Raw genomic sequence first — 19,572 nt, forward strand, 5'->3', positions numbered from 1 at the left:
TTTGCCTAGAAATCTATTTCAGAGATCCTAAAATCCACAATTACTTTGGCCCTGGCCAGTTAATCCTTTTTCTCCCCCCTCAGTTTCCTCCTCCATCAAAATGAGGGGTTTGACTGCAATCACTGTAATCGTAATAGGCAAGCTCATAAACCAGAAAACGCAAGCTGTATCTCATTAGATACCATAGAAAACACTTAGGGAAAGAGGGACATCACAGAATTGATTGGGGGGTGGGGTGGGCATTGCCTTGGACTTGGGCAATGCTGTGGCCCTATTCTCCCGAAGATAGTCCAGTTATTAAAAACAGTATATATCTGAGTCAGAGTGGTTCAGTGAAGTCAGGCACAGAAGTAGGGACCCAAGGCTTCCCCAGGTATTGACGTTAGATGGGACAAATTGTCTACTTTTATGGCCAGGACAACTTACACACAGTATTGTTCAGGTATGCCGCAGTGGGACCCAAACCGGGAAAGGAATCGATTTTCCAGATCGATAATTGTTTCTCCCACCTTTTCGTCACGGGTAAAAGTGTCGTAATCGTAGACAGAAATTTTCAGATCTTTTTCTTGAGGTAAGTAGCAGCTGAGCTCATACATTCTAAATAAGCAAATGCAATGTTAGAATCTCCATGATTCTATCCAGACCTCTCAAAAACAAAACAAACAAATAAACAAAAACAAACAAACAAACAAACAAAAAACCCAGGGCTCTGGGGCACCTGGGTGGCTCAGTCTGTTAAGCAACCTACTGTTGAGTCTGGCTCAGATCATGATCTCACAGTTCATGGGATCAAGCCCCGTGTCAGGCTCTGTACTGACAGTATGGAGCCTGCTTGGGATTCTCTTCCTGTCTCTCTCTGCCCCTCTCCCACGCGTGCTCACATACACACGCTCTCTCACTCTCAAAATAAATTAATTAATTAACCCCCCACCCCCAAATCAAGGCTTTCTGCAGAGAGTCCCCAGGCGGTGACTGTGGCTGCTGGAGGAGGACATGGTGACTGGGACAGCCAGGTGGGTGGCAGTGGGTAGGAGCACTTGAGAAGCAGTACGTGTTAGAAGTAAGAATAATGCAAGGTTACATGCTTGCTCAGGGGGAGAGCTCGGGTTTAAATATGTCTGAATCCTAACCCTGCTGCTTACTAGCTGTGGGACCCTAGGCCAGTTACTTGACCTCTCTGTGCTCAGTTTTCTCATCTGTAAAACAGCGACAGCAATACCTACCATCCCATGTTGTTATAAGGGTCAGGCAAAGAAATGTTTAGAAAGCACTTGGCATGACTGCATTGCTGAAAACCCAGTAGCTGTGATATTAAAAAAAAGAAAGAAAGGAAGAAAAGAAAACCACTTGTTTTGGAGTTCCTCTGGTCAAACTAAAGGCTTTGAGAAGTCCTGCAGTTATTACCTGTTTTCACCCAGGTGTCTTAGTTTGACGAAGGAATAATTTTTTTCTTGGAACACCAATTAACATTCTATAGAAGACACACATTCTGTTGAACATGACCTGGATGTTGCTATGATGTGACGGGAATATACTGAACGATGGCTGAGCACACACGAAAGGTTGCCCCTTTCTGAATTCCTGTCCCAGAACCCCTGAGGGTCTCCGCTGAGAAGAAAGTCACCCCCTAAGAATCAGCCTAGGGACCAAGAGCCATCCACGGGCCTGCAGAGGCGGCATCTCCTTTGAGAGGGGGCTCCACACACACACACACACACACACACACACACACACACACCGGGCACAGATTGGCTGAGCACAGCCTGACAGCGTCGCTTCCTCCCGGGGGGGGGGGGCGGGGGGGCTCCAAGCAAGACTTTTCCTGCCACTTAATTAAGCCTGTGCTTGGCTCCTCAGAGACGCGTGATTCAGACAGGGCCGCCTTTCTCCCGTGAAAGCTGGCTTTCCCCTGCTTCCCTGTCTCCCTCACATGGAGCCCTCCTTCCTGCCCTGCGTGCCTTTTCCTGTCTAGACCTCAGGGCTGGATCAGCGGAAGAAAAGGAAAATGATCATATTGCCGTGCCAGAGGATTATTTCCATTCCCTGGCCCCGGCAGGCAGCTTTGGGGTGTGCGGCAGCGTGTGTGTGTGTGTGTGTGTGTGTGTGTGTGTGCACGTGCGTGCACAGGTGTGTGCACGCGTGTGCTCAGGAGCTGAGTGAGAGTGCGGTCCTGTGTGCGTGTGTCACAAGGTGTGAGTGTGTGTGAGGGAGAACAGTGCGTGCGAACCTGAGAGACTGTGATGAAGACGGGTGTGTGTGCACACATATGGGCGCACACACGAGAGAGCGCGTAAGGACGCGAACCAACAAACGAGTAGAAAAGAGGAGGATGGGCAACATAATAAAGCCAGAAATTAAAATATAGGCCACACATCAAACAAGAACAAAGTATTCTCCCGTTTGGCAAGGTTCTGGGAAAATAACACTGTTTTCACAAACGTTTTGTACAAAGACCATTTATTCTACAGGTGGTGGCTTTGCCATGAATATGAAGCATTACCAAGGGTGTTGGAAAAAAGCCTGGGGCTTGGTCAGGAATTCCTACCTAAATCTTGGCTCTGTCATGTACTAGCTCTGTCGACAGAGCTCTGGCACCATGCCCCTCCCCTGTAATGTGGGGCTGCTGACCTCTGCCCTGCCCTGCCCTGCTGATAGGCTGACCATGGAATGAGATGGTGGCAGCCACAGAGAGCCTCACGTGGATACCACACAGATGCTACGGTCAGATGGCCTGGGTTCGAATCCTGACTCCACCTCTTGCCAGCTGGGCACATTAGACTCTTCCTCCCTGTGCCTCAGTTTCTTCTGTTGTCAAATGGGGATGAACGCTAGCACCCCAGAGTTGTGAAGTTGAGATGTTTCATATAAATGTCTCCGGAGGGTGCGTGCACCCAGGAAAAGTTCAGCAGTTATTAGCTTTTATTAAATGTGGATGCAGCCGGTAGCTGAAAAATCCAGGTCCTATTTAGAGATGACTTGGATGTGCCCTCCCCTTGAGAAGGACCTCATCTCCTTGAAGAGATAGATCGGTGTAGCAGCCCAGAAACAAGTCTGATGTGGTAACGGTGGAGAAACTAATGCTTTTTTAAAAGTCTTCAGGAACAGAAGACGGAGGGGCATTTGGACCCCATCATTTTCTGCCCCCTCCTCAGTTTTGGTAACAGGCACATTAATACATTCACTGGACCAAAATGGTGGAATTAGAATGTCCCAGAGAACAAGCACAAACTGGATTCGGGGAGTGAGAACCAACACGTGGCTACAGGCGAGTCACTGCCTGTCCTTCTGGTCTGCAACCCACAAGCGTATTGGACTTCTGGGTCTTGTCCCCTCCCCCTTCCCGGGGCCCTGGCCCCCTTGACCTCCCAGGCTCAGAGCAGATCTCTCTAAGAGAAGCCCATCTTATGACTTGGCTTTATTTTCTTCATGGCGCTTTTCACTTGCATTTGTGACCTTACGTGTTTACTGCCTGCTCTGCTGACGAGAATATGTGTCTAGTTCCTAGTCACGGTCCTGGGGCCTAGAACAGAGCTGGGCACATGTCACATCCTTAACTCAAAAGCCGTGGAGAAACAAAGGGCAGAGAAACGTTTAGAAATGTTCGTTACCTGCCGAAAACCGGGTTGAGGGTGTTGGGGATGTAGTGGTCTCGATCTTCAATTACTTTTTTGCCCAGTGTTATTTTTATATAAGGGTCACACTGTGGGGACAAAACAGATGGCATGCCGTGTCACTGTCGGGTGCAAGTTCAAGGCAGTTTCCAGGGCAGACTCAGGTAGCCTCCACACCCGCTCCCACACTGACGAAAAGGTGGCGTCTGCACCTCAGTTGAGGTCTGAGCAACACGGCCCTTGGTGCAGCAGACCGCCAGCCGCCTTCGGAGAAGTGGTGAGGGGTGAAGGGGCGGTGGCAGGGAGGAGGCACCGCGCAAATCTCCTCGAGGTCACATTTGTAAAATGAGAAGCATGAACCAGAGGAACCAAAGCCCCTTCAAGCTTTCGGATAAATCCCCATTGGGACAGTCCTCCTGAATACATTGCTTGGATAGAGTATCTTTCCCCTAGTGAGATAACAGACGCCCCAAAAGAAAGAACATGACAATTATTGTGGCTGATGACTGTAATTATCTTGCTACAGGAGAAGGCCCCACACCCAAACTCTTACCAGGCCATTGTTGTCTTGGGGCTGGAGCTCTAAGCCTCGAACAATGTAAATCCTAACCGTGCATTCCTGTGGGACGCTGTCAGGTAATTCCCGAAACTGCCTGGGAGGGGCCGGCACGCTGGGGTCATCCGACAGGGAGTAGATTCTAAAGGAGCCCTAAGAGAGAGACACACAGATATCCTCACAAGGCCCCTGGTGACCCGGGCGGAGGACTCCTGCCTTCCCCTGCCACGTACATTCTGGAGCAGCCACAGGGGCTGCCTTTCGTGAAGGGAACAGTGTCTATTACACTATACACGTTTCCAGTAGGGAAGGTAAAATGATGATAAAATAAGTATTTAACTGATTACAGAGAAGAAAGGGCAGGGCAGAAACAGGAAGACCAGGCACAAATCGAGGCCAGAGCTGGACCGGTATGGTGGCAAAGGAGGTGGTGAGGAGTAAAACCCTGCACATATTTTGAAGATAGGAATCAAAGTGATTATTTTTTATTTATTTTTTATTTTTATTTAAAACAATTTTTTTTTAATTTTTTTTTTAACGTTTATTTATTTTTGAGACAGGGAGAGACAGCATGAATGGGGGAGGGTCAGAGAGAGAGGGAGACACAGAATCTGAAACAGGCTCCAGGCTCTGAGCTGTCAGCACAGAGCCTGATGCGGGGCTCGAACTCACGGACCGCGAGATCATGACCTGAGCCAAAGTCGGATGCTTAACCGACTGAGCCACCCAGGCGCCCCAAAAGTGATTATTTTTTAAACCGAGTAAAGTGCTAAGGGTGATTTCCCTTTTCTGGTGTCACTCCTGTAAGCCCCCTCCCACCTCCCAGGCAAACTCCTGTTCATCCCTCAGGTCTCAACTAAAAAGTGTCTCTTCTTCCAGGAAACCTCCCTGATTGCCTCTGGGTTGGATGTGTCTTCTGCGCTCACCCCTGCTGCAGCACTGACCTCTGCATTGTGCTTGTTTACTTATTGTCTACATTCTTCATGAGACTGGGAGCTTCCTGAGGGTGGGGACTGGGTCTTGTTTATCACTCTGTCTCCAAGACCTAACACAGGGCCGGGCATGTCTATGGGGCACCATAAATGTTTTTTCAACGAGTGAGCCATCAGGCCAGCTTGACAGGCCATACATCGTATCCTGAAATGAGCTTAATTAAGTACAAGAGAAAGCACTCAAGTTGGATTCCAAACATGTGGGTCTTAGTTCTAGCTACACTCATCCAGCAAAGCAGTGTGAAGTAATAAGCACTTACTACTATGTGTTGGGCATCAGGGACCCCAAAATGAACTCAAGGAACCCGGTCTGGCACAGGGATATTAGATAGGTTTGATTCTTAGGCCTTCTTTGATTGCTTGCTGGGAAGCCGCAGTGAGAAGGATGCCAAGAACATGGGTAGGGTAGGTAGGGTATAGTGTTCTGATCGATTAGCAATGTCTGCTGTTGGAAAGGGTTGGGAAGTAGCAGCACAGGTGCCTGGGATTTGCGGGCTGTGGGAGGGGCGGTCACGAAAGCCGATACTCCCAGTGTGAAAGGCGCTTTAATGGTGGCAGGAAGCAGACCTGTGGGAGCCCAGAGCAGGAGTGAGTCACTCTGCCAGAAGCAACCAGGGAACACTTCACAAAGAATGTGACACTTGAGCTGACCTTGAAAAGGATGAGTAGGAGTTTGTCAGACCACAGAGAGGGAAGGCAGAAGAGCCTGTCCCAAGGCTCCCAGTTGTGAGCAGACGAGGTGTGTCTGGGGCCTGGGAGAGGTCCTTGAGCAGCAGCGCACCAGGGCGAGGGAGCAGAGGAGTTCGAGGAAGGCCAGCTCCACCTTAGGAAGGAGTTGGGACCTGAGCCATCGTGGAAACCCGACATCTTTTAGGAGTCAAGAAACATGATCATGTTGGGCTGCATGGGGAATGGACTGGAGTAGGGCAGAAAGGTCAGGAAGTTGCCTGGTGGTCCTGCTGGAAGACGGGGAGGAGGCAGTGGGGGCACGGAGCAGAAATGAGGTCTTGACAACGCTGAATCTGCAGGACTCAAGCTTGGATGGCACAGGCAGGATGACGGAAATGTACTGAGAACGGCTTTGAGGTTTCTGGCCCCCACCCCATGGCCCGTTTACTTGTCACCACCTTGTAGCATCCTTCAGATGTCAGAGGACGTGTCCCTGCCCCAGAGGCTGGCTGGTAATCTGTCCATTATCCTAGGTCTCTAAAGAAATTAAAGGTGGATTTGAAACAGAACAGAAACACACGTTGCTCACCTTAAACTCTCCTACCACAGAAGGATCTTCATTTTCATCGGATTTGCCTCGATACAGCTTGAAAGTATCTGAAAAGTCGGTCAGGCCGCCGAATTCTGTTACATCCTCCAGTTCACAATCATATACCTGAAAACCATCAACAGCTTCTTAATTTCTCATTAAAATGCAGGTGGGGTCTCAACCAAAAAGACTGGCAATACCAAGTGGGCGAGAGGGTGTGGATGCAGCGACGGGAACCCTCACATCGCTGGCAGGAATGTAGAAGGGCACAACCACTTGGGGCAAACATCTGGCAGTTTCTTATTGAGTTAAATACCCAGTGACTCTATGATGCAGAGACTGCATTCCTAAGTGTTTATTAAGAAAAATGAAAACACGTCCACATGATACGAGAAGGTCTGAAGCAGCTTCATCCTCAGGAGAATGGATACACAAATCGCAGTATATCCGTACAATGAACTGCCACTCAGCAATAAGAAGGGACAGAGTACCGATACACAGGATAGCGTGATGGATCTCAAAACAACTGTGTTGGGCTAAAAAAGCCAGACACACACAAAATACATCTGGTATAAGCCTATTTATATGGAGTGTAAAAACAGGCAAAAGCAGTCTATGGTGATAAACCAGATCAGCTGTCTCCAAGAGGGATGGGCGATGGTGGATAATTGGCTGGAAGGGGTGCACAGGAGCTCTCTGTGGTGATGGAAATGTTCTCTGCCTTGTTTTGGGGGGCAGTTTACACGTAGACACATACAACTATCACAACCCATTGAATGGATTCCTTTATTGTACGTAAATTATACCTCCATAACAGAAACAGGAGAAGAGGAGGAACAAGAATGAGAATGAGGGAAGAAAGGAGGGAGGAAGGGAGGGTGGTTCGGGGACTGATCTACCCGACCAGTTTGATCATTTTTCCAAATTAGTGGTTCTTTACATGCTGGTGTTTCTTGAGCTGCACTGAGATGTTATGATAATAAGGTGAAAATATGTGGAGGTTTTACTACTTTGATGGGGAAAATCATTTTAATGGCTAGATATTTCTCATTTAAATTTTTTTTCCCTCCCATGCAATGTTCTGAAAACTTCAGCATTTGCTTCTACTTAAGCGCATTAATTATAGCCTGAAACATGGAATGAAGAATTGGAAACTCAAAACATTAAACCAGGAGGTCACAGATAGCCAGATCTGCCTAGCTCAACAGTTCACCTTCCTCCTGGACACATGTGTCCATGGTTGTGATGGTATGTTATACCCATGTAACAGAATCAACTTTTCAGCTGGTGAAATGGATGCCTGTTTGGAGGACAGGCATGTTGACATTTCACACTGTTCTGTAAGAGCATGACTTTTAGGGTTCCTTGGGTTGAACTGGATAATTGTTGGCCTAATTAGTGTGGTGCCAACCCATTCCCAACCCTCTGTCAGATGCCCCTAGCCCCAAAGTGGCAGTCACATAACCATAAATCAACAGCTGTCCTCAAGCTCCTGGAATCTTGGCAAAGCCAAAGCCTATTGCAAGAGGACTGTCTGGGAAGCCAGAGGTGCCCCGGGCCCCTCCCCATCACCTCCTTTTGTCTTCTACTTAGCTCTGCCCATGGTCAGTTGCAATGGATGCCATTCCCTCACCCACAGCAGCACAGGCCCAGGTACCTTGAGTTTGGAATAGCCCTTCTGAAGGTATTGTCCACATTTTTCATGTTCCCCTGTGGAAGCATAAAATTTGCTCCACCAGTCAACGATTTCTTCCTCCTAATGAAAGACATCAAAATGGAAAAACCTTTATTTAGTATTGACGTGGATTTCCAATCAGTGCAGGAAAACCCATATGTAACAGGTAAGAGTAATAGGTACTTCTGAACCTGAAACAGGGGAGATGATAGGATTTTTGTTTACATGTAGATTCAGACTCAGCATTCATGATTCTTCTACCCAGAAGCTACAGGTGAAATGACCATCCTTGGTGGGATCTAATGCCCAGAGCTATAATAGATTCTTTTTTTAAAAAATATTTTATTTTATTTATTTTAGTTTTAGAGAGAGAGAGAGAAAGCATGAGTGGCGGAGAGGGGCAGAAGGATAGGGAGAGAGGGAATCTCAGGCAGGCTTCATGCTCAGTGCAGAGCCCCACATGGGGCTAGATCCCACAACCCTGGGATCATGAATGACCCAGCTGAAATCAAGAGTCAGATGCTCAACCTGCTGAGCTACCCAGGTGCCCCTAGATGATTTCTTACAGCCTATAGACGCAATATATTCATTAGTCTGATTTTACTCTTTTAGCCTGTTGACTTAATATTTATATATACAAATTAATTAGATAAAACGTCCCTTATATGTTTTCCACTATTTCATTTCTTTAGTCCTTATAGCCAGCAATGCATTATAAAACAAAGCTAAGCTGAGAGGTGGAAAAACTGGTTCTAATTCCAGTCCCATCCTTTACGTGATAAGCTGTACTCTCACATTATAAGCCACATTGGCTTGGGCAAGTTATCCAACATCTCTGAGCATCAATTTCTTCATCCACCGAGTGGGTAAGAGCACTACCTGTCTCCATCTACTTCAGAGAGTTGTTTTGGAAATCAAAAAAAGATCATTAGGAGAAAGAGCTTTAAAAATGATAAAATGTAAAACACAGTAGGGAGGCATTATGGGTCATTTAGACAAGTGGCTCCCAACCTGTCCTTGGGGTTTCTAATTCAATCAGCCTGGGGGAGTCCTGGGCATTCAGGAACGTTTTCTTAAATTCCACAGGTGATCCCATTGTGCGGTCAGTGTTCAGAACCTCTGGTTTAGATGGGTGGCTCTTGGTTGGGCAGAGGGGATAGCATATCAAGTCACTTGTACAACAATTTAAAACTGCAGAAGCCTATAGTTTATTAAAGGCTGCTATAAGTTCCACTCAAATTTTTAACAAGAATAGAGCCTCATCAGACCCACCCGTTGCTTATTTTAATATACCTGGGAAAGAGTGATCTTGCTGGGGGGAAAAAAAACAGTGTCACCTGTAACATAGACTCTTAGTCTGGGTAGGGGCAGGGAAGGAACACTCAAGAAAAGCTATTTCCTTTCTGTGTACCATAGACATGCAAACACACACACACACACACACACACACACACACACACACACTATACAGAATTATTTCCCCTTTATAGTCAGTAAACTAAGCCTGGATTTTAAAAAGTTTCTTTACATATCAGCTATAGGCAGAAAATCTAAAATGAATCTTAAATCTAGCAAAGCGTGTACAATAGTTACCTTTTCTGTCAGCTGTTTATCACATATATGCACAGGAAGAGGGCAAACCGTGCCAGGTCACACAGATATGGAGACCCGATGAGCATCAGGTTTAAAGAGAAAGAGAGAAGGAGAAATTAATTTTCATGCATGCTTAGATGATCAACATTTTGATGGATTATTTAACGTATTCAAGATGATCTCATAATTAAACACCTTCCTGGTTTCTTCTCTGAAAACGTGCACATGAGTTACAAATAGTATTAAAATGGAAGGGTTGGAGGTAGCCACCCACATCCCATGTTCTCAAGGGTTAGATAATCTCATTGTCTGCCAGCACAGTGGTCACAAGACGGGAGGGATGGGGGTGCATGGAAGTGTGGCCACTCATCAGTCTGCCCCCAACCTTTCATTTCACTTAGCTCCTAAAGTATTCCCCAAATTGGCCTTATTCTTATCCCTTCAAAAACTCCTGTCAGGGGAAAATCATGTCTAGCATGGCTGCAACATCATCATGTAGCTGCCTTTCCTTGCTTTTTCCCCATGCCTCTGTTACAGCACCAAATACAGATGCGTCCATCAACACTGTTCGAAGATGTCAAGTTTCTCATGGTCAAATGCTTCCATCTGAGCTTCTGCATGGAGAATCCACCCCTGACCTCAGGGTGCATCCAACAGATGAGGGAATGGTGAGCTCGGATGCTGGGCTTGAGTTTTCTTTCCGTGCCTGCTGGTTGTCACCCAAGTTTACCTTCAGGGGCAGTCTGAGGAACTGCTATCTAGACCCCCTTCCTGAAATCCTAACTTCATTTCTTATGTGAGGAGACAGTAGCTCCTCATTATAGGCCCTTCCTGCAGCTGTTGTATGAGGCGGCCACAGGGCTTCCTCTGTTAAGTGCCCCTTGGTGTTTTCTGATTGGCGTTTATTCAGTACACAGCATTGCCAAGAGAGGCAGAGAGATAGACAGATGTAACAGTTTGTTATATTAGATTCATACCAAAGCAGGATTGAAGGTTAAATCGCAGCCAGATTGAGATTTTGGAGAGAGGGACTTTATGCCAAAAGTACATTCACATTCTGAATGGTTCCTGAATTTTTTAAAAAGATTTTTAAAGTCTGTTTATTCACATCTATTTTTAGCTATTTGAAATCATTTCCAAGAAGAGAATAGTTCATGGTTTAAAAAGCGTGACTCAAAACAAATGTCTGGTTTTAAAAGTTAGGATTAATATGGGAGAATTTATTCACGCCCATTTACTCAAGAGTTCATGTGGAAAAGGGATGCGAGCATCTCAAGAAGCTTGCTTTATGGTATCTGCATGGCAAGAATCTCCCCGGGCTTCAAACAATCACATTTGCTTAAAGATCACCTTTCACTCCAAAATCTAGTATTAGAAGGAATCTGAAAGGAGAATTCAAGTCTTTAGACCAAGGTCCCCATGGTCCCAAGCAGCTTCATGCATTTTCTCATCATACATACATGCACTGTCGTTGGAGAAGCCATTTTGCTGAGTGCTGTTGACATACTGCTTAAACACTGGAATTGGAAGGTAATTGTTGAAATGGCCATGTAGGAATGCCCATGTTATCCAGCTAGCACTTACCAATTTGCCCCAGGCACCACCTTTCTTGTGGTAATGCTGAGCCCACTTAAGAACTCCCAGAGATCCGGGGCACCTGGATGGCTCAGTCGCTTAAGAATCTTTGGCTCAGGTCACGATCTCATGGTTTGTGAGTTCAAGCCCCATGTCAGGCTCTGTGCTGACAGCTTGAGCCTGGAGCCTGCTTTGGATTCTGTGTCTCCCCCTCTCTCTGCGCCCCCCCTGCCCCCGCTCGCACTCTGTCTCTCTCTCTCAAAAATAGACATTAAAATTAAATAAATAAATAGATAAAAAGGAACTCCCAGAGATCTCACAGGGCAACGGTGTGAGTTTCTGTGAGCACAGGACAGTCACCCAAAGCCCTAGCCTCCAGCTCACATCAACAGCAGTTAGTTTTGACTTACTCTCTCAATTTACCCAGATTAGTGGTAACGGACATACATTACACATATATCACATGTACATGTAATGCATGCACATCATGTACATGTAATATAGGACATCAGCAAAGTTGTTATTATTTGCTCTTCCAAAGCTCAACTTCATTCATTTGCCTTTGCCGAGATGTGTACTGTCTTCCCTAATGAATGGGTGGAGTCAGTTTTTGAGGGGAGATTCCAACCGGCCTTTCCTAACACAGTATGCCTCAGCTAGGTGTTAGCAGAACAAGCTGATTAAAGTCATGTACAGTATAGTAGTCCCCACTTATCAGCGGGGCATACGTCCCAAGCCTTTAGTGGATGCCTGAAACTGCGGGTGGAATTGAACCTTATATATATTATGCTTTTTCCTGTATACACATGATAAAGTTTAATGTATAAATCAGGCACAGTGAGAGATCAACAATAATAATTAAATAGAACAATTATAACAATATACTGTAATAAGTTTTGTGGCTATGGTCTCTCTTTTAAAGTATCTTATTGTACTGAACTCACCCTTCTGATGATGTGAGATGATAAAATGCCTAAGTGATGAGATGGGTGAGGTGAATGACGTAGGGGCTGTGACGCAGTGTCAGGCTACTATTGCCCCTCTGACACTTCGTCAGAAGGAGGACCGTGTGTTTTGGGACCGCAGTCGACCTCAGGGAAAGTGAAACCTCAGATCGGGAGGGGGGGGCACTGAACAATGGCGGTTCCCAGTGCTACCACCTCCAATCCTGTTCCGCTGCAACTCAGATTCTATGATGTAAACTAACCTTTCACAATGTGTTGTTCCAGTAGCCCAGTCATCGGTCAACTACTGTTACGAAATGAGTGACAATATCAGCATAGATTGGCCTTGATCTTCTTGATCCCCCATATGTAGGGCTACCGAGGACACAGCAGGCACGAATAAGAATTGTTTGGCGATGGAAAGTAAGAAAACTGGAGACAGGTTACAGAACAGGATCTAAAACTGCCTTTTTCCTGGGCCGTTGTGAAAATGTATTATCAATCAAGGTTCTTAAGTATACAGTACTTAATTTCTCCTTAGGCCACCACTGTTTTGGTGGGAATATGTGAGGTCGTTTGCAAAGCAAATGTGGTGTTTCACAGATTTGATATTGTCATTTATGACTGTGGAGGATTCCCAGGGAACAGAATCAAATGCACTGCGACACAGAGCTGGCTGTGGAGACCACATTTCATATGGTCCAGTTGTTAGTGAGCTTAATGAAGTGGGAAGGAAGTGAATTTTTTAAAAGGCACTGTTTATGGACATAACATATTAAAGTGCAATCATGTGCATTTTTTGGCCAGTTTGCACATTAAAACATGCTGTGAAAGTCCATCCTAAATGCCAACACAAACAGGGAGATATTTGATGTTTTCTTTTTTCTGGACTGAGACCTTTCTTCCCCCCATCCTCCCTTTCCTTCTTGTAGAATTGGCTGCAATGGTTCTAAAATAGGGTCCTGAGTGAGCATTTCCACCAATTTCTTCACCTCAAAACCACAGTGAATATAAAAATCTTAGATAACCCACACACGGGCAAATAGGGTCATTAAAAATCCATGACATTTCTACTTCATGCATGCACCCCTTCTTTGGAATGTTCAGTGCTACAAACCACTTCCTGAAATTTCTCTTTCTAGCAAATGGTATCATTCAGACTGTTCACACCAATGGTTCTCAGACCTGCCTGCACATTGGAAGCGCTTGGAGAGATTTTTTAACATACTGATGTTTACTAGGTCCCTCTTCCTCTTGGAGGGTGGGGCCTGGTCCTGGGTATTATTTTAAGTATCCCGGGTGACCCAGGGTAGAGGACATTAATCTACACGACGTCATTTAATTACTGATGAGTGTAAGATTCAGATTCTTTATTCTACCTCCATAAATTGGCTTGGTTATTATTATTTTAATTGCATTGAATGGCGGTTTGCCTGAATTCGCCCAATGCCTAGGCACCTGGAAAATAAAACTGATATTATCCGATGATCAGTTCTGAAACCTACCTTTGAAGCCAGTAATGGTTTGGTGTCTTCTATTTCAATAATGACGTCCCGGCAGGGTGGGGTAGACAGAAGGGAGGCTGCAAGACAAACAATTTCTCACCCAAGATACTTAGGAAAAAAACAGTACTGAACATTCTAGTTGAAGTTCAAGTTCAGCAGCCACAGTGGAAAGTAGACTTTACTCATGGGTAGGACTCACTGAGTGTATAGGACCATCCCTGAATGGAGAAGGTGACCCAGTAACTCATCACTTTTCCCAAAACGTGATGTAGGTTTAGACATTTTCTCTTGTCTTGGACAATTAGCCCAGGGCCTGTACACAGGAAGTGCTCAAAAAAGAACGGTTCAATTGTATCAAGAAAGACCAATGTCTTTAGAGGACATGAGCGGAGAAGGAAACTCACATCGGAAGGAGCTTCAGCTTCTTAGAATCTGTTCCCAAGACACAGCAAAGCAAAGCAGGGCAAACAGTTGCACATTTCAGGCCTGAAGCTGCAGGCGGCTCATTTGGCTCCGGTTCCCACGGTGGGAGCACAGGGAAGAGGCGTCACCCTGGTTTTATGCAATTCCCAGAATACGGCTGACCCGGAACAACACGGGTTTGAACTGTGCAGGTCCACTTATGTGTGGAATTTTTTTAATGCACTATGGTACTGTAAATATATTTTATTTTCCTTATGATGGTATTTTTTTTTAATTTTTAATGTTTATTTTTTGAGAGAGAGACAGAACATGAGTGGGGGAAGGGCAGAGAGAGAGAGAGGGAGACACAGAATGTGAAGCAGGTTCCAGGCTCTGAGCTGTCAGCACAGAGCCCGACACGGGGCTTGAACTCACAACTGCGAGATCACGACCTGAGCTGAAGTCAGAAGCTTCACCGACTGAGCCACCCAGGCACCCCTTATGATTTTCCTAATGTCTTCTTTTCTCTAGCTTACTTTATTGTAAGAATACAGTGTATAAAATATACAACATACAAAAAATGTGTTAATGGACTGTTTATGTTATTGGTATTTAAGGCTTCTGGTCAACATGAGGCTATTAGTAGTTAAGCTTTAGGGGAGTCAAAGTTGTACATGGATTTCTGACTGCATGAAGGTCAGTGCTCCTAACCCCTGCGTTGTTCAAGGATCAACTGTATTTGTGGCTCTGGATTTTGGGATTAGTGCAAGGGCTCAGGGGTAGCCCCTGGGCTCACCAGGTTTGCTTCCAATGAAGCCTCAGCCTAGGGCACGGGTGTGGGTGAGGAGTATGTCTACCCTTTATGGAAGACGGCATTGGGCAGTCAGACATTCAGTGGGAGGCCAGCACCCAGACAGAACAAACTGCAAAGCCAAAAGAACTTTCTGTTTAACCCACCCGTGTAGGACCAAAAGCAGGGGAGGGAAGACACATATTTTAGGTACATACCACGTGCCAGGGAGTGGACTAAGCCTTTTACGTACTTTATCTCATTTAATCCCTCAATAATCCTGTAGAATATGCACCATTATCCCCATTATAAAGATTAAAACACGAATTGAGGCTAAGAGAATCCAAGTTACTCGCTTCAGGTTAAACAGCCAGTAGGAAGTGGAAGTAGATGACCTAGGGCTGTCTGACCCCAGAGCTTGTGTCTTAACACGCCAGCGCCCAGGGCAGAGTAAATGCTCAATGAAATGGGAAAGGATTAGGGGGACACTGGGGAGACAGGGAGAGTGACATTTACTGAACATCTGCGATACTCCACTTGCTGTGCCAGCTCATTCTATATCCACGCAGCACCCCCATCCCTACCAGCAGTCTCTACATTTCCAAAACAGGCTCCCCCCAAAACTTCTGCCAGCTACAACACAGGACGTGACAGCCAGTTGGGTAGGTGTGCGGGAACACAACTGTATGCAAGCTCCTTCTTAGCAGTTCTCTGCTTTACCAGCCTCACGTAAACAAAGCCTCAAGGACAGGAGGAAAGCTATTCTGTATGCTTCTGACACTAGGCCAGCCAATTACATTCCTCAACTCTTACTCTATTTTTGGTTTTAAGAAAGTACCAGATTCTAGTCTTGGGAACATTATGCTTTGCCCACCCCATACTCCTTACGGATTTTCCTTTTTGAAGAGTTCTCTGAAACCTTGACCATATTTCACATTAATTACAGAGTCACTAACCCGGAGACCTCTGCCTGAGCCCCATCCTACCCGCCTCCCCTGCCCCCCCCCCCGCCCCCCCCCGCCCCATAGACACCAACAAGTCCACACTCAGAGGCCAGAGAAAGATTGCAGAATTTGTGATTTCACGTATTTGGATCAAAGAACTTTGTCTCATGAAAGCAGCAGGGGCAACGCTAGGACAATGGTTTCTCTCCATTGAGTAACCCCAAATTAAACAATGCTGCAGTTATAGTAATCCTTGTTGCTATAAAATATGTTGCTATTTTAGGTACTATCAATTCCACACAAAATGCTTGGCATGGGAAATTTCTGGATAAACTCATGTAGGTTTATTTTTGCCCACGTGTGATTGTGGATTTTATTTTAGCCTCTTCTCTGAATCAGGGCTATAGGATGCTGAAACAGATGAGTTTCAGATGCTCTGTCAAATCAATACCAAACCTTCTGGAAGATTAAATAGAACTGGTTAGCAGGACAGCTGCTTAAACAGAAGACATCTGTTTCAGTCTTGGGGCACCGACGATCAGCTGAATGAATGTGTGATAGTTCCCCACGGCATCTAATCTCATGAAGCCAGGGGCCCTGGAACTTTGTTCACTATGCTGACCCACTCCCCAGCCCCTAACACGGACCCTGGCACACAGTAAGCTAAAAACAAGTCATTATTGAATGGGCAATAGCAAAATGCTATTCATTCGCTGTTATTTATTTGGAGCCCTAAGGTCGGCACCATGCCCCACTATCATTTACCTACGAATCATGTGACCTACGGCAGACAAGTCCCCAGCTTTTCCTCCGCGGATATAACAATGAAATAGTATCTTTCCAATGACATTGCGATAACGGGATGCGCTCATGAGGACGACAGACAGAAAGCAATTCGAAATGAAAATCCTCCCCCCGCTTCACTGCTCAGGAGGGGACCGCTGTATTTCTTGCTCAAAGCATTTATCACACTGACTGCAACTACTCATTTCCTTGTTTGTCTTCTCTGCTTGACTACATGAAAACATTATGAAGCACTTAACATCTCCCGAAGAGACAGCTTATGTTCAGCCAGGGATAGGTTACTTCAGAAGGTAACAGTTTGGGCGCTGGATGCCGCCCCCCCACCCAAACAAGGTGGGAATTCAAATCTAACTTTACCACCTACTAACTATAGCACCTTGGGAAAGTTACATAGCCCACTGGATATCAAATGAGTTCTTCATCTGCATGAATATTTTTTATCTTGAGGAGGTCTGTGAAGATTTAATCAAATCTCACATGAAAAACCCAAAGGGATATCCCTTTATAGATGTGAATTTTACCTTTTAGCTGTGGCACAAGATCCTCCTTTCCCGCATAAGGGTCGCAGCGAAAGCGGTCCAGGCGGTCGATGGTGCACTGCCCAACGACAGGCTTCCGCCCAAACTGCCTGTGGTCAATGACCTTGATCACCAGCGGAGGCATGTACAATTCTTCCTTGGGCAAGAACTGGGGATTCACAGAGGTAGGCGTCACTTCTCTGTAGCAGAACTTCCCAGTAAATTCTCCCAAAGGGACCAACCCAGACTTTTTGCCTGATTGGTATAGCCCTGGGGACTCACAGTACTTAGTTCAGGAATTTTATGTGCTAGGCAAACAGCATAGTGCTTCAGGACGGGAGCTGAGCCAGGCTGCCTGGGGTCAAATCCTGGCTCTGCTACTAGGAGTCGCTTGGCCTCAGGCAACTTTTCAAAGCCCCAGTTATCTCCTCAGTAATAGGAGGGTTGTTTAATTGATGTGTGTGAACTGCTTAGAATAGGGTCTCAGTGCCCAGTCACAGGATGCAGACTCAGCATTTAAAAGTAACTGAGATCAAACTGAATCTCCAAGGGAAATAACTGTGGCTTGGGAATCTTTTAGTCTTGGAAGTTCGGTGTCCGAATGGAATGCTCATTTTTCCTCGACTCCTCCTGTTCTTCTGTGTGGAATTTGGTGGCCTCGATGACATTGCCTGATTAGGGAATCATGGGCTGGTCTTGGGGTCTGCCTGGTATGTGGTTCAGATACATTTCCATCTCTGGCCTTGCAAAGGAATCGAAGTTGGGGTTGACTGAGTGGCTTTTCTCCTGCTGACTGAGATTAGATTCAGACTAGAACGTGGGGGGTGGGGGAGGGGCTGGGGAGCAGGCAAGGGTGGGTGGAGTGGCCTGGGGCGATCACTTCCCGATTGGAATCGGGTTTGCAGCACCCAGGTGGCACTCCATCTGCACATTGCAGGGGGGAGGAGGATGGGCTTTGCAGCCGGAGGAACCTAAGTCCAAACTCTGGCCGCCTACTTGCCAGCTATGTCCCTGGTGTAAATTACTTATCTTCTGGGTTTCCGCTACAGTGGGTGTTTAAGGACTGAAAAATGCCTGTCTTGCAGGGTGAGAGCAAAGACAAAAGGCAGGGAGTATGAAGGCAGCCGGCACCCAGGGCTGCTGCTGTCGCCTCTCCACATACCCACTGCCGCACAGAAGGTGTGGCCTGACACTCACTTGCAGGACCTGAATAAGGTGTCCCCCTCTCTAGGCCTCAGTTTCTTCATCTGTAAAAGCCCACGTTAAATCACAGGACCCTAGAGTTTGAGAATGGTGTGCTAGCGACACCAAATGACTAGGGAGAGAAAAGGAATGTGAAGGTCCTGGGCTTTCTACTCCAAAGGCAAGGAAATGCCTTGATTTTATCTCTTTGATATAGTACAGTAGGATAAGGATTTAACTGCTTTAAAAGCAGGAGGACTGGGTGACCTCTTCTTGCTCCTATGGGGTCCTATGATGGAGAACCGTGAACCGGATCTGACACTGTCCCATATTCCTAACAACCCGTGGAGCAAGGTGGGTGCCTTCCAGAAGCACCTGGAGGAGGGGCGCAGTCACGGGCTGTTAGGGCATGGCCTCACTGCCCCAAATGGGCTCCGCACCTGCCCTTCCCCAGCCAGCCAGTGCCTGTCTGGAGGCTTCCAGTCCATACACACTTGCAAGGGCAGGACTGAGGGTTATTAGTATTCTGCCCTCAGGGAACTGACCCAAAGCCTGAACCTGGTAGCTGAGCAGATGAAAAGTTTATTCTAGAAATACGTATTCTCATAAATATTTCTGTATCACTGGGGATGTCTAAAGCTTCAAGAAATCATCACTATGGTGTGAGAGTCTAAGGGACAAAAGTCACTGGCAAGGTGAATCCAAGGCAAGGTTTTTCTATTTGCTGTCAGAGTTTGGAAATATATAAACTTTGTGTGTGTGTGTGTGTGATTATATATATATATATATATATATATATATATATACATACATATATATCTCCATATTTCGGATAAAACTCAGGTACTCAACACACATGGACTATTTCAATCTTGATACTGTACCACTTTCATGAAGAGAACAGAACTTGGGAAGTTGGGTGTCTTCTTAAGGTTTTTGATCACCACTGATTCTACCCTTTCCCCTCCACACTCCACAATGAGGCTGGGGGATGTGATAGAAGCCATCTGGTAGTTCTTCATATTTCTTAAGCCCCAAGCCAGAATCTAAGAAAACAATATAAAGAGATAGAAAACCCAGTATATTAAAAATAATATTCGAAGGAAACATTCTTCCTTAATAACTGAGAAATTCTTTAAGGTTGACTGGTGCAGATTTGCCTAAAATCTCTGAGACTCTTACTCTGGAAAGCCTGTAGGTCATGCAGAGAAAGTGGTTTTGCC

At 46.0% G+C, this 19,572-nt stretch overlaps 1 protein-coding gene across 4 annotated transcripts in view; it reads right to left on the reverse strand.

The window, feature by feature from the left end:
- The window catches only part of MYOF (myoferlin), a 152,958-nt gene that overhangs the window by 17,049 nt on the left and 116,337 nt on the right, over nt 1-19,572 (reverse strand). For 2 of the 4 annotated variants that reach the window (XM_047073186.1, XM_047073184.1), the window contains 10 exons: nt 19,234-19,395; nt 17,171-17,336; nt 13,710-13,786; nt 11,146-11,202; nt 9,686-9,697; nt 8,075-8,173; nt 6,418-6,543; nt 4,165-4,320; nt 3,609-3,700; nt 427-597 (listed from right to left, as the gene is read on the reverse strand). In XM_047073186.1, the coding sequence (XP_046929142.1) occupies nt 427-597; nt 3,609-3,700; nt 4,165-4,320; nt 6,418-6,543; nt 8,075-8,173; nt 9,686-9,697; nt 11,146-11,202; nt 13,710-13,786; nt 17,171-17,336; nt 19,234-19,395 (1,118 nt within the window). The remainder of the gene's footprint in view (nt 1-426; nt 598-3,608; nt 3,701-4,164; nt 4,321-6,417; nt 6,544-8,074; nt 8,174-9,685; nt 9,698-11,145; nt 11,203-13,709; nt 13,787-17,170; nt 17,337-19,233; nt 19,396-19,572) is intronic. The other 2 variants (XM_047073188.1, XM_047073187.1) reach the window with 1 other exon arrangement.

This window comes from Lynx rufus, unplaced genomic scaffold (assembly GCF_022079265.1).
Source record: "Lynx rufus isolate CCGP_SWC_20201006 ecotype Redwood Valley unplaced genomic scaffold, mLynRuf1.p SCAF_11, whole genome shotgun sequence".
NCBI lineage: Eukaryota > Metazoa > Chordata > Mammalia > Carnivora > Felidae > Lynx > Lynx rufus.